At 42.4% G+C, this 21,958-nt stretch overlaps 1 protein-coding gene across 4 annotated transcripts; it reads left to right on the top strand.

Annotated features, from left to right (window-relative positions):
* The first annotated feature begins 1,661 nt into the window (after window positions 1-1,661).
* Window positions 1,662-21,537, top strand: igf2bp3 (insulin-like growth factor 2 mRNA binding protein 3). Of its 4 annotated transcripts, none has more exons than XM_044336363.1 (16): window positions 1,662-2,463; window positions 3,431-3,491; window positions 9,250-9,298; window positions 12,996-13,047; window positions 13,325-13,388; window positions 14,336-14,614; window positions 14,740-14,874; window positions 15,347-15,469; window positions 15,621-15,756; window positions 16,917-17,048; window positions 17,245-17,313; window positions 18,307-18,426; window positions 18,558-18,632; window positions 18,901-19,032; window positions 19,187-19,300; window positions 19,780-21,537. In XM_044336363.1, the coding sequence occupies exons 1-16, from the start codon at window positions 2,289-2,291 to the stop codon at window positions 19,879-19,881; spliced, it is 1,818 nt and encodes a 605-aa protein (XP_044192298.1). In that variant the 5' UTR covers window positions 1,662-2,288; the 3' UTR covers window positions 19,882-21,537. The 4 variants fall into 4 exon arrangements, with proteins under 4 accessions (XP_044192298.1, XP_044192297.1, XP_044192300.1 ...); XM_044336362.1 differs by having other exon boundaries at window positions 18,304-18,426; XM_044336365.1 differs by lacking the exon at window positions 17,245-17,313 and having other exon boundaries at window positions 1,664-2,463.
* Window positions 21,538-21,958: the final 421 nt, after the last annotated feature.

The raw sequence follows: 21,958 nt of genomic DNA, 5'->3' as shown, positions 1-21,958 counted from the left end.
ACTTTGTGTGTTTGTTCAGAAGCAGAGGAGTAAACCCACTGAGGCAGCAGCCATAGCCCCAGTCTGAGCTAGTGGCTGAAGGGCCCACTAAACCAACACTCCCTTTGTAACCTGCTTTACATGAGCATGCACACCTAGGCCTTTTCATTAACAAACACCGCAGGGACCTGGTACTATCATTTCAGCCCAAAGCATAGCTTTTTGCACTGGCAATTGCAGGGCTGGGGTGGAGGTAACACCCACCTAAACTTACTTTTCCAACACATTTTTCTTGGTAAAATGGTCAAAATCCTGCAGTTTGAAGGCTACGTGATGAGCAAATAATATAGCCTATAGGTTGCGATAAAAAATACACTTACAGGAAAATGCAATTGAAGGTAATACTATACAGTGTATAATTTAGATTTATACTTTATGGCAAAGATAGTTAACTTAGTTTTTAATTTGCCTATCATAACTCATATAGGAGAACTCATATACAATAATTAGACTACAGGAATTAGGCTGAATAATGCCCTTATGTTTGCCCACACTTGACTCGTATGACCTCGTATCTCAAATTATACTGTCACATGTGCGGCGCATTGAGCACATATAAACACTAGACCCTCAGTCTGAAGCTGTTCGTAATTCAACTAGTTAAGTTCATAGATGGAAACATAACACCAAGGTCTTTAAGGACTTTAAGAATTTTTGTTTGTATGTTTCATATTCCTTCCTCACACGTCTGTTGTCAGATTAGATCAAATGATAGCTCAGTGTGTGTGACCTTGTGTGTGAATTTTTCATTTTGGGGATCCTTAGTGTCGGAAAAAACTTGAACAAGTTCTGTGCTGACAGTGCATCAACGAGTATGGATTCTACTACAACATTAGTCGTGTAAACACGGCCTTTCTCTGCACAGTCACCATACGCGTAAAGTGTCGGCCTTTGCCTATGGTCTGCAAAAGATCTTTTTGACAGTTGTGTAATATTTTAGACATGTATTCCACACGTGATTCACTTGGGCTGTACATTACATAGAACGCTAGGGGCACTTTGGCGTAGGGGACCCCTCCCTCTTTCAGCAAATGCAAATCCATGCCAGTGGTATATGGCAGAAAGGATTCGCCATGTGCATTCGCTCCACATGGCCAAGGCTTCCTCGCTGTGCCAAACGGTCTGAAAGTTGCAGAAAACGAGCGGTGTGGCAGCACCAAAGACACCCCCTCAATATCATTTTGTGTGACCACGGGCCAGCCGGGCCTGCAGTTGGACTTTGAGTTGTGGATCAGGGAGGGGATGGCTCCAGTCTAGTTGGAGAAGATGGATGCCGTCATTTGGATAGTAATACGTGTCATTCCCACATTGCGTGAGGGCCCAAGGAACAGCACAGGGCCCTCCCTACTCTACATTTCTTAAAATTTAATGTGTCCAGTATGCAATTTAACAATATAATGCAACATCATTTATGAATGGCCCCACCCCCTTTTCCTCCTACTGTGTCATCAGTACAGCGCACTTAGCACAGCCGTGCGCACAAGCCCCCGCAATATCAGCGTCTCCCTGCTATGGGCGTGCGTGAGCGCACTGCCGTTTTACTATTCCTCATCTGACCAATGAGAATCGAGGCTTTTAGAGAAAGGCTCACGAATGTGATTCTAGTAAAGATACACTTGGTTCTCACGGAATCCCTTTACGCACATAGCTGGCCAGGTTTTTTCCCAACAGCAATCCACTCTTCCCCTCCTTTTTTCTCCACTCCCCTCTGCTGTCCCCACCCCAGATTCCCGTGCAATTTTCCCCAATCCCAAACACTTAATTGAGCAATTGGGATTCCTCACGTGTGGGCTGATTTGTAGTTTGAACACGTGGCTCATTCAAAAAGCCGGAATAGCAAGAGGATTTTTTTCTCCCCCTTCTTCTTCTTCTTCTTATTCTAGGCTCTAGACTTAGAGGCGGGCGCCAGCCTTACCCTGTGTGACATTCTCTGTCTCTTTGCCAAGGGGTTTGGAGGAAGACACAAAGTAGTTTCTCCTCCTTTTCACCCAGCCAGCCATCGTTTGGAGACACGAGATTAATAATTGAGCATTTATTTATTGCGCGATAGAGGCAGAGGGGCGAGGGAGCGCAAACGCACTGTGAGGCTGCCAGTTTAAATCTATCTGTGGCTTGAACGACCGGGAAGCACGCCACAGCCACTCCGTAGTAGTAAAGGCGATTTAGGCTACTCCAAACACTGCACATCAGTGAGAGCAAATAACTATCTCTCCCTCAGCGTAAAGATTGTCCCTTTATCGGCGCAGAACATGAATAAGCTATACATTGGCAACGTGAGCGCAGAGGCGAGCGAGGAGGACTTCGAAACTATCTTTGAGCAGTGGAAGATTCCGCACAGTGGTCCATTTCTTGTCAAAACTGGCTATGCGTTTGTGGATTGCCCGGACGAGAAGGCTGCAATGAAGGCCATCGATGTTCTTTCAGGTGAGAGATTTTGGGTAAAAAAGTGCTATTTGGAAAGACGCACGAACTGCTGCAATTGTGTGAAGATTGCCTTACTTCAGGGCCCCTATGAGAAATGCATGTAGTCCTGTAGGGTGGGGGTGTATCCAAGCATTTCTTTCTCTCACACAATCTTTACTTGGCCTTTTGACACTGTGGGCTCAGAGAAAAGGCTACCCGAGGTTTGAGTGAAATTCAGTTCTTGTAATTTCACTGAGTGTAGCTTGATAAAATGGTCGAGTAAACACAATCATGAGGATGAGAATACCAAGGCATTATGCCGGTTATGTGCCGTTCAGGGCAGTGGGGCGCATAGGCAGCGAGGCTGTGGACGCCGTGAAGTGAGCCTTATTGTAGGCTCTAACACACAGCCCACTTTGGCACGATTAGGGCTAGAGGTCGTAGTGTGTTGCTGCTTTTACCAGCCTCAATTTGAACTCACACTCTTACCCAGGTTTCAAAGTATAGGCCCTCTCCTGTGGCCACAACTCGCTACGTTGTGAAGCCATTTCGCCCATGCTGACACACCAGGTGGTTTAATTGTGTTGGTCAAATGTAGGCCAACTAACTGAGCCACACGACCATTAGCTTTTGTGTATTATTCACTTCGTCTCATGTTTTGTTATTAAATTAAAGTTAAGCCTGTTCATGCAGGACACGTAACAATTTAGCTAAACTCGTATAATTTTACGAATTGGTACAATGTCTGGCTCATCTGTGTCCTCGTGTTATTAGAGGCTCGGACACTTTCAGCAATTTGTGTTGCTAATATCACACTATGTTGAAAATATCCTGGACGCTGCCATACGTCCATATGCCTGTTTAGATTTTAGTACACTCCATAAAATGAGTAGTAAACACTAGGCCTAATTGCATTTCCAAAAGCGAGAAGGGGAGGTCTGTTTAGGAGGTCAAAAGACTAATGAAATTAAAATATTTTGTTTTCTAGGTAAAGTTGAACTTCATGGGAAAGTTCTCGAAGTGGAGCACTCTGTCCCTAAACGTCAAAGGTAGGTCGAGTTTTATCATACAGTGCTTGGTTCAACTCGTGGGAGCTCCTATTTTTTTTTCTTCCTCTAGCCATTTTCTACAAGAAGCCTATTTTTTTCCCCCTAAGTCATAGGCTATTTACTGGAAATGTGCGTCCATGTTGCTGCTGTTAAATTCAGTGGCGTATGTATTTTCATTTTGTTTAAATGAGGTGTCCTTTTTTTCCCTGAATGCTCTGGGGTCAAATAAAAGGGGTGTATGGTGGTATACTCCCTCCTCTCGCCATGGCTGTGGGGTGCTCCTAAAACCGTCATTTTGGGTTTAACCAGCACATTGCTTGCATTGTCTCGCTCGCCCATCCACTATTATTTTTTTGCATTTGTACAGCACTTGATATTATTTGTGCTCCAACCCCAGGGCGATTAGTGAAGCCTGGGTGTGCTGGCTGAAATGTGTGCAGAGTGAGTGCAGGCTGGATTTGAGGCGTACAGGCCTTGTGGAGTCGTCCATTTGAGAAGGATCTGCCCGTCATTCTCCCTGCCTGCCCTGCGCTTCCGCCCTCCTCTGCACATTGTGCTGCTGTTGCATGAGATGGACTCCCAAACGCGAGTGGAATGGGAGGTTTGGGGCCCAAGTCACGGAAACCCCCAGTTTCAGAGTTAGACCCCCGTAGCCACTGTCGTGTTTCAATTCATGATCACAAGTAGTCTTACTATAAATATTTTTTGAAGGGTCTACGTAATCTGTGTTGAGGACGTAAAAATACTGGGGCTTCTTGGCATTGTGTGCGTATTTTTTGGTGGTGGTGCATTTCGGTCAAAATTGATCGTTTTCTTGATTTTTAAATTAAATGGCCGTTGATTGGTAATTGCTGTAATGATATCTGAGAGTCATTACACGTAATATGCATTTCTGTAGGACTAAAGTTTTATTAAATGATCATCTGAAGTGAAAACAGGGAAGTCGAGGTGAAACACGTATTTTAAACTATTAAACGTGGCTTTATTTAATTTATAAAGTGCTTAGATGTGAATACGGGGCGAGCAGGGAATTTTTGACATCTTTACGTGAAATGTATTTTCCACCTGGACATTATACAAGCTTTTCTCTGGTAGCTGTGTTGGCGGTTGGTGTAAATTGTAGCTTGGATAAATAAACCAGGTGAGCTACAAGGGGAATTTTGCGTCAAATCTTCAGACCTTCTTCCAAATTTTTCCTGATCACGAAAAAACTGGTGACGTTGCTCTGCCTTTTAGTGCAGTCTGCTGTGCTGGCTATGGTAGCAACAGAGTCGAGTTTCAGCCACACTTCAAAAAAGTAAAACGTGCCCTCCCTTTACAACATGGAACATAGCAGTAGTCAATGGGAACAGTATTCTGAGTATAGGCTACACACACTCACACACACACACATATACACACACACACACACACACTCACACACACTTCCATACTGGGGCCCCTCTTTGCATTCCAGCCTGCAAATATCAGCTGGGGGCTTGGCCAATCACCATGGCTTAACCTTTGAACTCATCAGGAAGGGGAAGTGCTGTAGCAGACAGGGATCAAGGTGGGATGGCTCCAGTTTGGGCTTGATAACGATAGTAGTGCAACGTAGAGTGAATGCTGGCGAGTGTGTTGCTTAATATTGTCCAAAATGCATCATGTGATATTTTGATGTGCATTTCTCTGAATTTGTAATGGTTATGACCAAAAGGCTGCTTAAAATTATCTCTCCTGCATTAGCAAAACATCTGCTGTATACTGTGGTGACTCCTGAAAATATATTTATTAATAGTTCAAAACATCTTGTCCACAGCTATTGTTTTCTTTTCATAGTTATTAAACCTTTCAGCCATCTTGTAGTCATTTACATTTAACTTTGTCTGACTTCTGAAAACGTTTTGTACTTGACTTTTTTTTTTTTTTTTTTTTTAAATCTGGCATTTAAAAATGACACCCACTCATTCTTGACAATATCCTGTGCTTTTATTTCTATTCTCAGAAAGTATGTAAATTGTACAAAAAAATAAATAAATCTAGCATTAATCAGAATCTTACAGGTGTCATTCAGTTAAAACAGCAATATTTCCAAAATTAATTGGAAATTATATTTTCACTCTTGTAAAAAACCTGGGTCTGTGCTTGTTAGCGCAACTGGCCTACACACTTTTGCTATCAATTACAAAGTGAGTATTTAAAAAAAAAAAAGTCACTCCAAAAATTTAATTTAATCCTTAATTGTATGACAAACTGAGTTGCAACAGTGTCATTATTTTTTATGCACTCTGACTTAACTTCCTGGGTCAGATGTACTCCTCGTGTTGGATAAATTCAACAAAATTAAAATGAAGCTTTCCCAACCTCGCATGCACATACCCGCTTAGTCACATGTACAGGAAGAAAAAAGATGGCTATAGGAGGGGTGGCCCCAAGTGAGTGTGTGTGTGTGTGTGTGTGTGTGAGTGTGAGTGTGAGTGTGTGTGTGTACGTACGTGTATGAGCGAGGGGAAAACAGACGTTAAACATACTTTGTTCACAGGTGTACACTTAACACACAGCTCCTAGCAATTGTTCTGACTATTGTAAAATTTGAGCTCTTTTGCTTTTTTTCTTATTTTAAGTAGCTTTTGTTTTTACGTCAAGTATTTATATTTAAAAAAAAAAAAAAGTCTGTAAATTGAGACAGTAGTGTAGATCGTATCAGTGTTGGTTGTAGAAATGGCTCCTGGCTCTTATTACAAGAATTCTGGGTCATGGGGTCACTGTGGGGCCCCACCTGCAAAAACGGGGATTTGGAACGGAGACTTGGGGTGCCAGAGAATTATGAATGTGGCCCCTTGTTTTACCCAGACTACAAGCAAAGGCTCCTTAACTCTCCCTGCTCCTAGGCTCACATGAAAATGCCATTGTATTTTTACTTTTTCTTAAATATATATATATATTAAAAAAAAGTACTGTGAATGAGGTGGGGAGGTAAAGACATAAATATGTAATAGTCTTTGCAGAAGTTGAGTCATTTCTAATTGTTGATATTCAGCTCATTGGAATTCTCTGAGGGAATTCCAAACCAATCTATCCAAACGCAAGTGTTGAATGTAGCTTATTGGGTGCACAGTGTGCATATAAGGCCTGTGAGAGGGTAGCGGAAACCAGACTGTGTGGAGTTCAGTCATTCAGAACCTCTGCATACTGAATAGTCAATGGCTGGATGAGCGTTGAGCACAGATCTCATGTGTCCCACACCGTCCCTGTTAGTGTTGACGTTTGAGTGCTTCAGTTTGCTGGGATGGCAGAGAAATGGAGATTGATACAGGTGTGGTGCAGTCTCTTGTTGCTTGACTTGTGGATCCTCTTGTGGTTTTTTTATGGATGCATTTGCATGCTTGCTTACGTGTTTACACTTGTGTGTCTCCTCGGTTCAGGCCCATAGGTCTCAGCATGGTGGCAGAGGATGGGGGTGAACGTGTAGAATGTTGGTCCCTTTTTTAAAAGTAAATAAGGAGCCCGGCCTCCTCTTGGCCATCACATGACGAGCCAACCCCAGTCACTCCTGGCCCTCCCTTCCTTCTCTCCCCCTCCCACTTTTAACCCCGCTCTACATGTTCCTGTCAGTGGACTTGTCCGTGTCCATGGCAACAGGGCCCCACCCCCACAGGGCAGAGAGGGCCCTTGTTACCCTTGCCTGAAACAGGGGCTAGTCCCCACACCACACCCCACTTACTATCCCCCCCCCCACCCCCCCCACCCCTCCCCAAATCAAAGGCTGGGACAAGGGAATGTATACCACCCCAACCCCCACCTCCACCCCATACTCTGGCTGACTTCTTCTGTGTGTGGAGCTATAGGTTAATCCGACTGGAAGTGCTCGGTGCATTCGCACATTTCGCATGGCGTTCCCACCGCAATGCAGAGCATACAGAATGTGTGGGGAGAGGGGGGACGGATCAGCCAGGAATGGCACAGTGGGCCGGAAAGGGCTGGAATTCCTCTTGGAAGTTATTTGGGAATTTTCTTTACAATTTGCCCATTTAGAATTAAGTAGTTTCCTAATGTCTCAAATTAAATATGTTGTTGAACTGTTCTCTTGATTACGGTCGTATTGACTAAGCTAAGGACTCTCTGCTGTGGCCCTTGTTGCACATGTGCAGTAGGTTTTACTGCGTAGATGTGCTTGTGTGTGATCTTTTTAATAACACTTTTTTTTTAATTTTATTTATTTTTTTCTTAAATGTTCTTCTTTTCCAAGGTAAATTTGAATTCATGGTGTTAAGGCTGAGTTTATGAATGCTGCATGTTATATGTGTTAACCTTCTATCTTCTACAGAACAACCATTAGCAGTGGAACAGTTTCTAGAAGTGGATGAGCTACTTTTAGACGTCATTTAACAGCTCAGTGAAGCTTGAGGAAAAGAACAAGAGATGTGTGTAATATAACGCTTTAAGTTTTCACATAGAAGACAGAAAATGGTGTCTACGCAGTCTAACTTAAATGAGCTGCTTATGCTGCGCGTGTGTATGTGTGTGTGTCAGGTATGTGCGGAGTATGTTTAAGTCTGGTAGGGGTCAGGGTTTGTGATTCCACATTGTGTGTGTGTGTGCGTGTATCAGCTCCCAGCCATATGTACATTATGTTCATTTAGGTCTATGTGTGTCAACAGGCGGTGGACTTTGGAGTGGCATGCACTTTTTCTCACATTTTTATACAACATCCACATGCAGGCAAACACACAGGCAACACTGAAACTCTGACTCACTCATTCATCCACAAGTTCCATTGTCTGCGTGACCTCCACACATAACCCGCATACTCGTGCTGCTGTTCTCCAAATGTAACTAAATTGGGGACCTTTTTTTTTCTTAAAGCATGAATTGGGGATTTCTGTCCTGGTTGTTTGTAGTGACGGGGCACAGCAGCGCCATTGTTAATTGGTAGTCTCCACTTGCCTCTGCTGGATGCTCACTCTCTATGAACAAGCATGCAATTTCGATTCTTCCTATTTAGTGTGACGCGCTGAGTGGAGATTCCCCTCACCCCCTTTCCCCCCTTTTTTTTGATACAACAGCTGGATGCTCCTGGATAAGTGTCTATTTTGGTTGAAAAGTGTGGGCTTGAGCCCTGCAGTGGTTGAAACCTCATGATGCAGTGCTACGGGGAATATGCTTGACTCAAACAGTTTGAAGACAAGACATTTGGATAGCGTATTGTAGCCTTCTTCATCTTTTCCTCTAATACTCTTTCCTGCCGCTCCACTGTCCTGCTTCTCTTCCCTATTTCCTTCTTCGCTCTCTGTGTGGCTCTGACACAATTGGTGGTTTGAGAGAAAGGGCGTGGTGCTTTTTTTTTTTTTAATTTTTTTTTTAGCTTAATTTTAATTTTGAGCAACCTCAACTCAATTTAAGCCACCCAGTAGTGATTTTAAATCTCCCCCTCACCTGCTTCTCCTTCATCACTTACTCCCACGTTTTACTCAGTGCACCTGCTGGGTTGGAAATGGAATTAACGCAGAAGTCATATCTGCAGCTTCTCCACCCTGCTCTGTTTAACTAGATGATAGAGGGAATGAGGACTTTTTTTTATTTTTTATTTTTTATTAAATATATGCCTTTTACATCATTTGTATCATTGTTCCCTAGGTGTTATTGATTACTAACTGTCTTCCGCCCCATCTCCCCCTCCTCTTTCCCATCTCTCTTCCCATCTACCTTCATCTATCTCTTCTTTCCTCTCCCTCCTTTATCCATCCCCCACCCTCTTCTTCCCTTGTTCTCTCTCCAGGAGCTGTAAGCTGCAGATCAGGAACATCCCGCCTCACATGCAGTGGGAGGTGAGTGCTAACAGGCTGCTAACTGCTTCCAGGGCGGGGCACCATGGGGCAACCCAACTGGGCTCATTTAGTGGCCTTTGGAGTCACCTTGCCACCCTTTGGGTTTCAATTGAGCACGCGCTTGATTCGTTTGAACAAGGCTGCAGCTCAGCCCAGTTAAACATACCGACCAATGATTGTGACTGTGATTGGTGGAACAGAAATAAATGATTGCTAATACCGCTGGAAATTTGATGATGAAGGTTGTAAGATAGATTCACAGCAACTTGGGAAGGCTAGAATAGGATGTCAAGTTTTATGTAAAGAGGAATCTTTAAAGGATTGCCTTTTTATGAGAGTAGGATCTCAAGGTGGTTTGGCTCAAGTAGAGGAAGAAACTTCAAGTAGTTATGTGATCTTTTTGTTGCATTACATTCCTGCATGTGTTGGCTTTCTACTAGGCGTGATTTTAAAGCATTTTGAAAAAGCTTACTGTTGATTTGAATTTATTCTCTGGCTACACAGGATCTGAAGTGCTTAAATGGGAAATGTGACTTAATTGTTGTGTCATGGTGTCTTTCGACACTGATCACATGTGCCCATTTTGAAAGTGAAAGCCTTTTCACACCATGTATTTTCTTGCCAAAAAAACTTAGAGATTAAATTAAAAAATAGTGTATTGTCTGAGGGGTTGTGAAACATTCATGCGGCCGGGTTTGACCTGGCTAACCCAAGAGTGTAAGTCCTTATGTGGTTATGGGACTTTTTTTTTTTTTAATTTTTTTTTTTTTAGAAAGTCTCTATTTGTTCAGTGTCGTTGTGAGTGAGTTTTTTGTGTTTCATGCCTTTGGAAATGATGTGATTTTTTTTTTTTTTTGAATTGTGTTTTCGTGACATACAGAGGGTGTGTGAAATAAAATCTGCACCTGTACAATCCATTACATTGGCCCTGAAAATTGTGAAGTTTATTAAGTTTGTCAGAGAGGTGTTGATTCAACTGTATCAATATTTAAGGATGTTTTTTGGTATCTGAGATACTATACCATTTCCATTATTAATTTGTAACTAAATAATGCCATATAAATAACACTATCCATAAATACCCCACACAGCCTGAAAAATTAGTGTATATTTTGAAAACACTGCTGACACTGCATGAAAATACAACAGTTTACTCTACTAAAGTATTGGTTTCAAGGCTAATGTGTTGAATCACATTAAATAGTACAAATATTATTTTTATGTCCATTACATTGTGTCCCTTACCATATTCACGTAGCAGCTTAGAACAAGCTCCCACATTACCCCAAAAAAAGTCAAAAACAAAAATTCATGACTTGCTGTTAATCACTTACAAAAAAAAGTTCTACACACATCTATTCCAGCACAGATAACTGCATGAATTACTTGACATGATCCTGGATTGAGAGGGCAAATATACACCCTTGAATTTTCTGTGACAAATTCAACAAAATCATGTTTGAATTGATCATGCAAAACTGTCCTCAGTTGCACAAGTAGTAGTTCCTTGGATGTTCTTATAGCAGGTTTCTACAGCAGGTTATTAAAACTGAGTTTTAAGCAGTAAATCTGCTCCTCAAGGTCAGTGTTAAATTTCAAATGCAGTCCATTTGCTTTGTGTTCCATAAAGGGTTAATGTCATGTAAAGATGAATATCAATAGAAACTATAACATAACATGGTGGACTAGAACATGGTCAGATTTCAAGGCCACTGCCTGATTAGTGAAAAACGAGTGTAAGCATTGAGCAACAGTCTGTGTGTATGTGTGTGTGACAGAGAGAGAGAGAGAGTGTGTGTGTGTGTGTGTGTGTGTGTCTGTCCGTGCATTGCACGTCTTTCTTTCTCTGCATGTGATAAGCGTTTAGTTTTAAAACTCTGGTATTCAGTATCAGCTACACATTGTACTTTGATGACATACTAAACTGCTGGGCACACGTATATTCTCTGGACATAAATTTACCTTACAACTTAAAAATGTTCAAAATGCATGCAAGCTTTTTTTCCCCCCAGAAATCATCTGAAAGTCAGGATCTCACTGTTAACTTCCATTTGGAATCTCGTGCCAGTAACACAGCTATACGTGACTTTTTTTTTCTCTCCTCCTCCCCTTGTGTCTCTCCAAAGAGGTTTAGCTGTGATAGCGTGTGCTTGTAGTGTTATTCAATTTAATTTTCTGCTCCATAAAGAGTAGGGAAGCATAATGAGAAATTCCTTATTGAATTGCACAATTGATCAGTATTATTCTAAAATGTAAGATTGTAAGGTTGATGCATGGATTTTAGATTTCAGCCTGATTCACACACTGTGATCAAATGGCTACGGATGGGCTCAGTGTTTTGTAATGGTGGGCTCGCTTTGCCTACGCATGTCCCTCAAACTGCAGCTCCAGATCCACCCATGTTACTAGTATGTAGCGAGCGAGCTGTTTGCTTTCTCAAAAGGTGACATGGAGGTTTCTCCCCTTCAGAGAGGGGGAGGGGTTAAAAGAATGGAGGAACAGAATAGACTGGGATCTTTTGATGCAAAGGCCTTGTATGTATCTATCAGGTAGATAAGACAATGGGTCATGGTGTGTGTGTGTGTGTGTGCGTGTGTGTCTATAGCCCTACAGCTAGCGAATGGTGGTGGAGAGTAGTGGCGTGTTCACAAGCTGTAGTGGGTGGGTGGGCCTGGACTGTTTCCCCTTCCCTTCCATGTGCGCCGATTCACAGAATATGTAGCATGAACTCGCACCCCTCCCCCAGCCACTGCTTCCTGCTGGAATGTACCCCACCCTTTCCTGAATGGCCTGGATTCCCATTGGCCAGACTCTGCAGATGGACAGGCAGAGCAGCCAGCCAGCAGTTAGCAACTCTTGGGTTCAGGGAACTCATATCAGTGCTGGAGCAGCCAATGATTCTGAGTGGAGATGGCAGAGAGGCGGGAGGTTGCTTGGTTGGTGGGTTGGTGGAGTGGGGGGGCAGGGACGCAGTCTTGTTGGCTGGAAAGTGGGGTTGAGCTCTTGGGGGTGTGGCCTTGGGTTTGACTGAGCATGGTCGAAGGTCTTAGCTTAGATCCCTCGCTCCCCCTCTCGCTCGCAATTGATCACATCTATGAATTAAAATCCTGTGGTCTCCAGATTTGGGCAGATGGCCAGCTTGACATGGCTTTCATTTGCGTTTTCTAATAAAGCAACTTTTTTTTTCTTTTTTTTTTTTTTCTTTTTGCTAGTTGCTTTTGTGCATGTATGATGACAATGTTTTGGGGAAAAAAACACAAAGTCCAACAAGTTAAAGCAACCATAGCTTTATAAATGTGTTTTATTTTTTAAATGGTCATCAGTTTGTTGTTTGTTTGTTTTTTAATAAGTGTATGTTTAGATTTACAAGCATCCTGATACATTTATCATTTTAATTTTAATTTTTAAAAATGGTTATTTACAAAGAATACACAGAAATAAAGTATTTTTAAAATGGCGTTTTAAATTTTTAACTTAACACCTGGTGCACCAAGAGGACAGCCATAATTTGAGATAGACAGGCTTTTACAAGAAGGCAGCAAATTCAACCACGTTACTCAACATTGAACTCTGGGGTTCAGAATTAATGGGCTGTGTCCTGGCACTGAGCTGCGCTGGTTTCCATGGATGAGCTTCTGGTCAAAGCCTTCTAAAGTCTCTTGAGTAATCATGGCTTTTTCTTTTTTCTTTCTCTCAGGTTTTGGATAGTATGCTTGCTCAGTATGGTGCTGTAGAGAGCTGTGAACAAGGTAAATACAGACTCTTGTTAAAGCTTTTGTGTTGCAAGTCTACTTAAAATGTAATTCCACCACCTTGCCTCAACACACACCTTATATAGCGTTCAGAATTTGTGTTCCAATGTTTAATAATTGTGCACACTTGCGGTGATGATTTTATAATTAAAAAAATGCATCATTGCAGAAGGTCAAACAATTAGAAATTACTATGTAAAAGTAGCCCATGGTGGTAAATTGTGTCACTATCATTGAATGTCTGTGAATGACTCCGCTGTGTGTTCTCCCACAGTAAACACTGACACAGAGACTGCAGTAGTCAATGTTCGATATGCAGCCAAGGACCAGGCCAGGCTGTGAGTACACACACACACACACACATATATATGTGTATATATATACACACACACACACACACACAACTAACACACACTGTGTTCACATCATTAACCTCCAACTCATTTTTTTTTTTTTTTATATCTGACATGGATCCGCTGAAGTTTTTTACTTTACCCAGCATTCTCTACAGGAAATTACATCAACTTCCTCTATCTAGTGTTCGTACAGTGCACCTGATTTCCTCCTTCCAGAAACCAGTCTAGTTTAATTTGACATGCAATGATGACTGGGAGGAGGGGGGAGTGAGTGAGTGAGTGTGAGTGTGTGTGTGTGTGTGTGAGTGTGTGTGTGTGTGTGTGAGAGAGAGAGAGAGAGAGAGAGAGAGTGTGTGTGTGTGTGTGCGCATGTGTTTTGGAGAGGGAGGGGGTTAAATTAGCCATCTGGTGCCCCCTGGTGTACATGAATCATACTACAGTGTAGCTCTTGGCACGAGTGGTTGTGGAAGTCTTGAGGCGCTATTGTTTCAGTAAAAATCTAAATTCTTGAAGCAGACAAGGCAGATGTGTGGTAAATGTTAATACTCTCTTAAGGTTAGGGTGAATTTCTTGTAGTACACTCATGAAGTCATGTTTGGTCTTTAAGTTTGTTTGGCTGATTGGGAGCTCTTAGCTCCTCGTTGTCCCTTGTATCCGTCACTTGAGACAATGGCATCAATTTGGCTCGAAGCCTCTTGATTTTGTTGTCATGTCCCCTGTTCTTGGATTCTCCCTCTGACAAAGAGATGGGGAAAGGAATCCAACCTAAACCTTTTTATGTTAAGTGCCTCAACAGAAATTTGTTTGGCAGTAAAGCGGATCTTTTCACTCCATGACTGTCTAAAAGCCTTCCTGTTTTGTTAAATCATACCCACTCAGTGGCAATCAAATGTTTTACTCAGAGGCTGACATCTCTTTATGCTCCGTAGGGCAATGGAGAAGCTGAACGGATCAATGATGGAGAACTATGCCTTGAAAGTATCTTATATCCCAGATGAGACAGCTGCACCAGAGGGTCCCTCACCGGGGGGTCGCAGAGGCTTTAACGCCCGTGGACCCCCTCGTTCTAGCTCTCCAGGTCTGGGTGCCCGGCCCAAAGTTCAGTCAGACATCCCGCTGCGTGTTCTGGTTCCCACCCAGTTTGTAGGGGCAATCATCGGCAAGGAGGGCGCCACTATCCGCAACATCACCAAACAGACCCACTCAAAGTACGTACACTGAGGTCAGGAATTATGCTGAACGTTGCCAGTGAGCTGTGTGCTTTCCTTTACTGGAGTGTTGACTTCCAGCATTACAGTGGGCTTACTTTAAATCCTCTCTCCTTTCACCCCAGGATTGACATCCATAGGAAAGAAAATGCAGGTGCAGCAGAGAAGCCCATCACAATTCACTCCACCCCCGAAGGTTGTTCGAACGCCTGCAGAACAATCATGGAGATCATGCAGAAGGAAGCCCTTGACACAAAGTTGTGAGTTTATGCTCAAACAGAATGAGAAAGATGGAATACGTTACTTAGTGTGTGTGTGTGTGTGTGTGTGTGTATATACTTCTGAAACATCAGACAAAGTCATTGGGTTAAACACACCTTGGCCTAGTCGGATTTAGAATATTTTCACTTTCTTTAAATTCAGTCATTATTCACTTGTGACGATACAGTCTGCATGAGGGTGATGTATGCACAGCTTTTACAACTGGCAAAGGTCTGTGATTGGATGTCACAAATACAGGCCTGACTTGTTAGCCAGGCCTGTAAAAACTGAAGAACAGATACTTCATTACTCAAGAAAATTAACTTTGACAGCTTGTACAGTTTCTACACCTATACAGCAAGACATTCATAGTTTACAGCAGGCATACAAATAGACATTGGTAGAAGTCACATTCAGTGTTCAGTAAATGTGAAGGACTGTTTAACTTAACATGCTATCTGTCTTGTGCAGTACTGAGGAGATCCCACTGAAGATCCTTGCACACAACAACTTTGTAGGAAGATTAATTGGGAAGGAAGGACGCAACCTAAAGAAAATTGAGCAGGACACGGGGACCAAGATCACAATCTCACCGTAAGATTGCTTGACACTCTCCCAAAGTTCACCAATAAATGATGTATTGACACCATTTGTAGTCCTTAGCATAACTTAATAGTAGCTGCTGTGGTATCACAATTTATATTGTCACACAGTTCTTGTTTCTTTGCCCCCTTGTTCTATCCAGTCTCCAGGACCTGACCCTGTACAACCCAGAGCGGACCATCACAATAAAGGGCGCCATTGAGGCATGCGCGAGTGCAGAGGAGGAGGTGATGAAGAAGATCAGGGAATCATATGAGAGCGACATGGCTGCTATGAATGTAAGTGTTCGTTACACCAAGGACTAAAATGAATTCTCCAGGAAATGCGGAGTGTGACTTCTCTAATTTTTAATCTTAAGTATGTGGTGGTAAACCTATGTGTTTCCCTCAACTAATTGTCTCAAAAGTGACAGCAGACAGTCTGCAATAGTGGAGTATTTCCTGAAGGTGAAAGTTTACATACATGCAAACCACATAATGAAAAAAGAAAGGAAATCAGGTAATAGTGGTTACATGCACAACAGTGATCTGAAAACACTACCACCTTTGCATATGTGTTTATAAATATACACACACTTAAAAATGACTTATAGAAATCATGGTTTTCCTGCAGCATGTGCTGACCAGGTTTCTCTTAATCGCTTATGAGTAGAACGATTTTCAGTTTATATGAAATTTTAGATATTCAGGAATGTGAATATTGAGATTGCTTAAACTTGTCTGTGACGCAATCCCATCTCAACTTTTGGCACTGAGCTTACAGTGGCTACTTTAAGCAGAGGATGTATCAACTGTACCTGACAGATGAGCTTATTACACAGTGGTCATGTTTATGAAGTGCACATAATAAATGTATCACTTAAGAAGTGTGGTAGGAAAAAAAATGCATCAAGAAACTGGAAGCACAGTCTCACATTTGGATATATTTTCCTGTCTCTTACAAACCTCTCAGCTAGAATCAAGCTGAAGTGATTTTTATATTTCAGTTCTATCTGATGTCCTTATTTGTTACATAAGTTTGATACCAGTCGTCTGAGGAGTTTTCCTTCCCCAAAATGGTCACTGTGGGTTTTTTTTTTTTTCTGAGCATATTATAAGCCAATTCCCTCCTTGCAAAAGTTTATTTTCTTCCCAACTTTTCCTAAAGGTTACCTAACCATACTATAATGTGCAGCTATTAAAAGATGGCAAGTTTTATGATTTACACTTGTTCACTTTCTGAGCTGAAGTGTACCTCTTCTCTAGTTGAAAATGTATACTTAAATCTTAAAATGTGGAGATGAAATGGGACTAAACCCTTCAGTGAGACTCTACTGAGCTCCATATTCTAGATATACTTGTCTTTTTTGTTAAATATTATTTCAGATAAGAGGTGTTAAGGGGTATCTGTAATCTGCTGTGTATGTTGTGTTGATGAAAATGTTCTCATTTCTCTCCAGCTCCAGTCAAACCTGATTCCAGGTTTGAACCTGAACGCTCTGGGTTTGTTCCCCAGTGGAACACCAGGCATGGGTCCCTCCATGTCCAGTGTCCCACCTCCTGGAGCCCACGCTGGATGCTCATCATTTGGAGTAAGTGACAGTCTCCTTGTCACATGCTATACAGTAGCTTGCCCCTTTACACTACCATTACCAAGAACTGGTTGTGTTTTCTAATTTTAAACTTGCTTCTACTCTTGGGTCAGGCCAGTGAAAACTATAATTTATTAAAACAAAATCAGATATTTAGTCTTTAGCAACTCAGTTTCATGTTTCTTTTTCCCTTTAGTGCAGTCCTTATGGGGGTGAGGGGCCATTTTGGGCTTCTATGCTGTCGGCGAGCAGCCAGCCCCTTGCTGTAAGTCACCCGTCCCAAAGTGCTTTGCACGGCTTGTGGCGGCTCGCAGCAGGACAAGATGGCAGGGTTTGCTACAGTTCTTCTCCAGCTGCCCCTTGATTTCTGACCTTTAGGCAGGCCCTAATCTGTGTGCAATTTTAATCTGGGGGAAACATAAATCCTGGAGGGCAACAGCAGCTTGGCTACCAGTTGTATTTTAGTTGAGTTTCACCACATGTTTTACAGTGTTATTTCTAACAAATAGGAGGCATTTCCACTTGTTTAGGAAGGTGAATGTTTTCTGAACAGCCAGTAAAACATTCTCAGCGCTAAAAGCCCTTCTCCAGATTTGGAGGCTGCCAAAGCAAGTTGTTAGTGTGCCCTCAGCTGACATATTGACTGGAATGTTGGGCTCAATCCTAAATCAACAGCAGTACTTGTTGTTCCCCTTTGACGATGCAACCACCTCCTTTTCCAGAGCTCATGTCAATCACTCACTCAAACACAAATGATGTGCTGTTGCAAACTGCTACAGCACAAGGCAGTTCTAATAGGACTCTTCTGTGTAATGTCAAAAAATGAGCTTCATGTACACCTGAGGGTTTTTTTTTTTTGTTGTTGTTTTTTTTGATTGACGTACTAAACTGATGCATGTGGCAAACTGAGATTTTGGCTTTTTTTTTTTTTTTTTTTTTTAATACACTGAAACTGAGAATCTATTTGCTAAATATATTTGATATAGATTTTGACACTGTGATCTAAGCAGTATAAAACTAAAAATGTATTGCAACATTTACATTTGTATTACTGCATTGCAGATATGCCACTTCTGGCCATTTGGTGATTTCAAGTGGAGGTTGTGAGCTCCAATGTAGCTTAAAGAATTTAACAGCTTTGCTAGATCCACAGTCTGCATTTGCGCATTGGTGGCTGGAGTTGAGCAAGTGGTCTTCAGTTGCTGTTTGTGTGATCGCCTCCTGGTCACACTAGTACTAATGTGCTTATACCCAGCAGGGACACCCAGAGTCGGAGACAGTTCACCTGTTCATCCCTGCGCTTGCAGTGGGAGCCATCATTGGAAAACAGGGTCAACACATCAAACAGCTGTCACACTTTGCCGGAGCCTCAATCAAGGTGAGTGATGGACAGTCAGTGAAGTTCTGAATCTCAATGATAACCTGTCAGTGCCAGATTGCTGTTTTTTTTTTTTTTTTTTTTTTTTTTTGTTTTTTCTTTTTTAATGCTGGCTGCCTGCCCTCCTTCAGATTGCCCCCGCAGAAGGGATGGATGCCAAACAGAGGATGGTCATTATCGTTGGACCACCAGAGGCTCAGTTTAAGGTGTTGTACCTTCACATGAAATACTGTTGATAGAAATAAACGAATGGAACCACATTGTTAAATTTCACAGTAGCAACTGTTGGCGAGGTCTTAATTTTGCAGTCAGTGTGTTCTCATTTCATCTACTGTTTTCATCAGTAGTATCTTGCTGGCTCTTTACAGCCAGAACTGAAATAAGTTTTTCTTAAGCTGCACTTTTGAAATGAGACATTTTTCCCCAGGAAAAAAAGAGCAAAAGTAATTGGTATTCTAACGTGTTCGGCTGCAGGCTCAGTGTCGCATTTTTGGCAAGCTGAAGGAAGAGAATTTCTTTGGACCCAAAGAGGAGGTGAAGCTGGAGGCTCACATCAAGGTTCCCTCCTTTGCTGCTGGACGGGTCATCGGAAAGGGTGGAAAAACGGTAAATAAGGAGACTGATCAGTGCTTGAAATTTGGAAAGCTATCTTGGCACGAACCTCAAGTTTGTTCCAACAAATAAAAAATGAAGCCGTTAAGTAATGATCTCATCCAGTTTATTATTCTTTTTCATCTTGATCTCTCAATTTTGGCTGCAGGTAAACGAGCTGCAGAACCTGACCTGTGCAGAAGTGGTGGTGCCCAGGGACCAGACGCCTGACGAGAATGATCAGGTCATAGTCAAGATCAGCGGCCACTTCTTTGCATGCCAGGTGGGTCTCGCAAAGAAAACCGACATGTACAGTATCTCAGGAAGTCAAAAGCTGGGTCTGATCTCCCAAAAGGCACATGACTAAGTATTAGTCTTTCTCTGTCTCTGTATAATCAAATAAAGGTCCTTGCAGTAAGATACTTGTGGGCAAACACAGTGCTTAGTGTCTGCTTTTAATCGCAGTCATACAATCTCTCATAAGTCATTTTTAAGCAGGACCATGTAAGGTTTGCCAGGGCAAAGTCTATACAGACTGAGTCATATCCCAACTGAACTGATCTTATGAAAATCCAACTATTTAAATATTGGCCATCTTAATTTAATTGAAGAAAGTCTTGTAGTTGTCCAGTACATGCTGAAAAAAAGCATGGACTGAGCATAAGGCATCACTTGAAGATATCACGGGATCCCTTCATAGGACTCTTAACTTTGTGCTATAATCTGGTTTTAACACACCCCTTTTCTCCCCATGTCATCTAGCTGGCCCAGAGGAAGATTCAGGAGATCCTAGCCCAGGTGAGGAGGCAGCAACAGCCTAAGCCCACATCTGGAGCCCAACCTCCACTACCCCGCAGGAAGTAAAGATCTAGCGGACCTGGAGGAATGGTGACTGAATCTGCCAGAAGACTAGACAGTTGGATAGATGCAGCAGAGTCCAGGGGGAGAAGAAGACAAGGGGTTGTAATGCTCATCTCAGGGGTCAGAGGTTATCAGAACCCAACCAAACATCCACCCCTCCTTGTCTTACTTGAGCTTTCAAGTGTGGCTAAGAGACTCTACACCTCTAAACCCCCACCCACCTTACCTCTCTGCATCTCTGTGAGAATGTACTTTTGAGGGCTCCCAACGTCACCTGCCCTCACATGTGCGCACCCCTCGACCGCTCTCCTCCTCCCCCCACGGGTGTGTTCAAAAATTATTTTTTTCCTCTTTTTACACTAGAAACACAAAGAAGAAATAAGGATCCCCCTCCTATCACCTCTTTGGTGTGGTACTTCAAACCTGACAAGATGTTTTTGGTTGACTTCAGATTTAGTTGACACTTTTTCTTTTTTTTTTTCAGTGTTCAATTGGTTGATGAAGCTTTCTCATGAGTTTTCTGTGGAAAGGAAAAGGCATTGCTATCAAGGTCCTGGTCGGACCAACAGAGAGGTTTATTTGGGGGGAGGGTTGGCTCAGGTTGGTTGGGCCATGTTTAGGGGAAAGATTCTTGTTTCAGGACAGGACCCCTGAAAGGGTGGATTATATTGGGCGTCCTGCCCTTGTAATGATAGTGGCATTTTATAAATTCGGATGCATTTTATAGATAGACCTATATACATAGATGAATATATATTTAGAGGTGAGGGCAGCGCCATGACTGACACTTAGGGAAACGGTGCCGAACTGCTGCTGCCCAGGAAAACCAATTTAATATGCATTTTACTTAACTACCTCAGGATCTAGTACCTCAGAAGAGAAAAGAAAATGATTATATATATATGAAAAAATGTTCCTTTCTTTTTTATTTTGCTTTTGTGGTATTTTGTATACTTTATAAAGCTGATAGTCTTTGAACATTTTTATTTTTTTAAGAAAATTTAAAATTTGGTCAGCTGCCAACTGACCTTCCTTCAACTCTGGTGCTTTAGGTGGCATTGTACATGTGTATGTGTGACTTAAGATGACCCTGTACATAAAGTCTATTTGTACATAGCGGCCCCGGAGCAAGAGTTGGCGCCCCCTCAGCTGGCGGCTGACAGGAGTATCCAGAGAAAATCGCCTCAGTTTTTCCCCTGAGGGTCCACCATCTTCTGAAAAAAAGTACAAAATGACTAAGACATGCAAATAATGCCAACCGTACATAATTGCAGCAATGCCATTTAGTTTTGGGATTGACATTGTTATTGGTAATGGTACTTTAATTTGTCAAAAAGATTTCCTTTTTCGCCTTCCTAGGAGGGCTGTGGTCAGGGCAGTACAGGATGGACTGTAATGGTTCCCTCTGTAGCTGCCCTAGAGTTAGCAGAGCGTCTGTTTTTTGTCTGTTCTGTTCCCAGGCCATCTGCCACCACCTTGACAATAGTGTCTTAGCAAGGTCCAAGCCCGACTAGGTTTATTTTCATAGAGCAAGCTTTGTCAGTTCGGAGTGGCCCTTGTAGCCAGGCCATCAAGTCAATGTTAACGTTGTTCACTGCATGGTGAGGGTAGGGGGAGTCGCACTGATAGATGCATTTTTTTTTTTTTTTTTTGCTATAGCAAAATGATTTAAACAAAAAAGACATTCTCTGTAACTCACAAATGTAACTTGATGTTTCAATTTGTTGTTCCTACAGGGAAAATAAGCTCAAAAGGCACACAAAATACTGAATGAACCCTGACTGGGGGTAAGAAAAGAGGAAAGAAATCCAAAACTTAAATATACAATTTATTTCATTTGTCTCTTCATGCCGAATGTAAATATGTTGATTGTGGTAAAAGTGCTTGAGTGTATCCATGCTTCCACAGTAGAACGCCGTCTACCTCAGCTGAGGGGGTGGGGGGTTGTTGTGGCACTAGGCACCCCACCCTGCCCCCACTGAGCGCCAGCGCGCACTGATACCTCAGTCCCACGAACACTTCTTTCTACATGGGCGCGCCATCCTAACACCGCGCTTTAACTGAGGGGCACAAGTGATAC

This window comes from Thunnus albacares, chromosome 19 (assembly GCF_914725855.1).
Source record: "Thunnus albacares chromosome 19, fThuAlb1.1, whole genome shotgun sequence".
In the NCBI taxonomy this organism is placed as follows: domain Eukaryota; kingdom Metazoa; phylum Chordata; class Actinopteri; order Scombriformes; family Scombridae; genus Thunnus; species Thunnus albacares.
The sequence above is the reverse complement of the archived record's forward strand: the minus strand, read 5'-3'. Positions and strand labels throughout refer to the sequence as shown.

Bases quoted from the DNA above. Each gene is read 5' to 3' on its own strand.
- igf2bp3 (XM_044336362.1), top strand. From the start codon at position 2,289: ATGAATAAGCTATACATTGGCAACGTGAGCGCAGAGGCGAGCGAGGAG. The intron at 17,314-18,303 runs GTAAGTCACCCG...GCTTATACCCAG, and splicing joins CGAGCAGCCAGCCCCTTGCT to CAGGGACACCCAGAGTCGGA. The intron at 18,633-18,900 runs GTGTTGTACCTT...GTTCGGCTGCAG, and splicing joins CACCAGAGGCTCAGTTTAAG to GCTCAGTGTCGCATTTTTGG.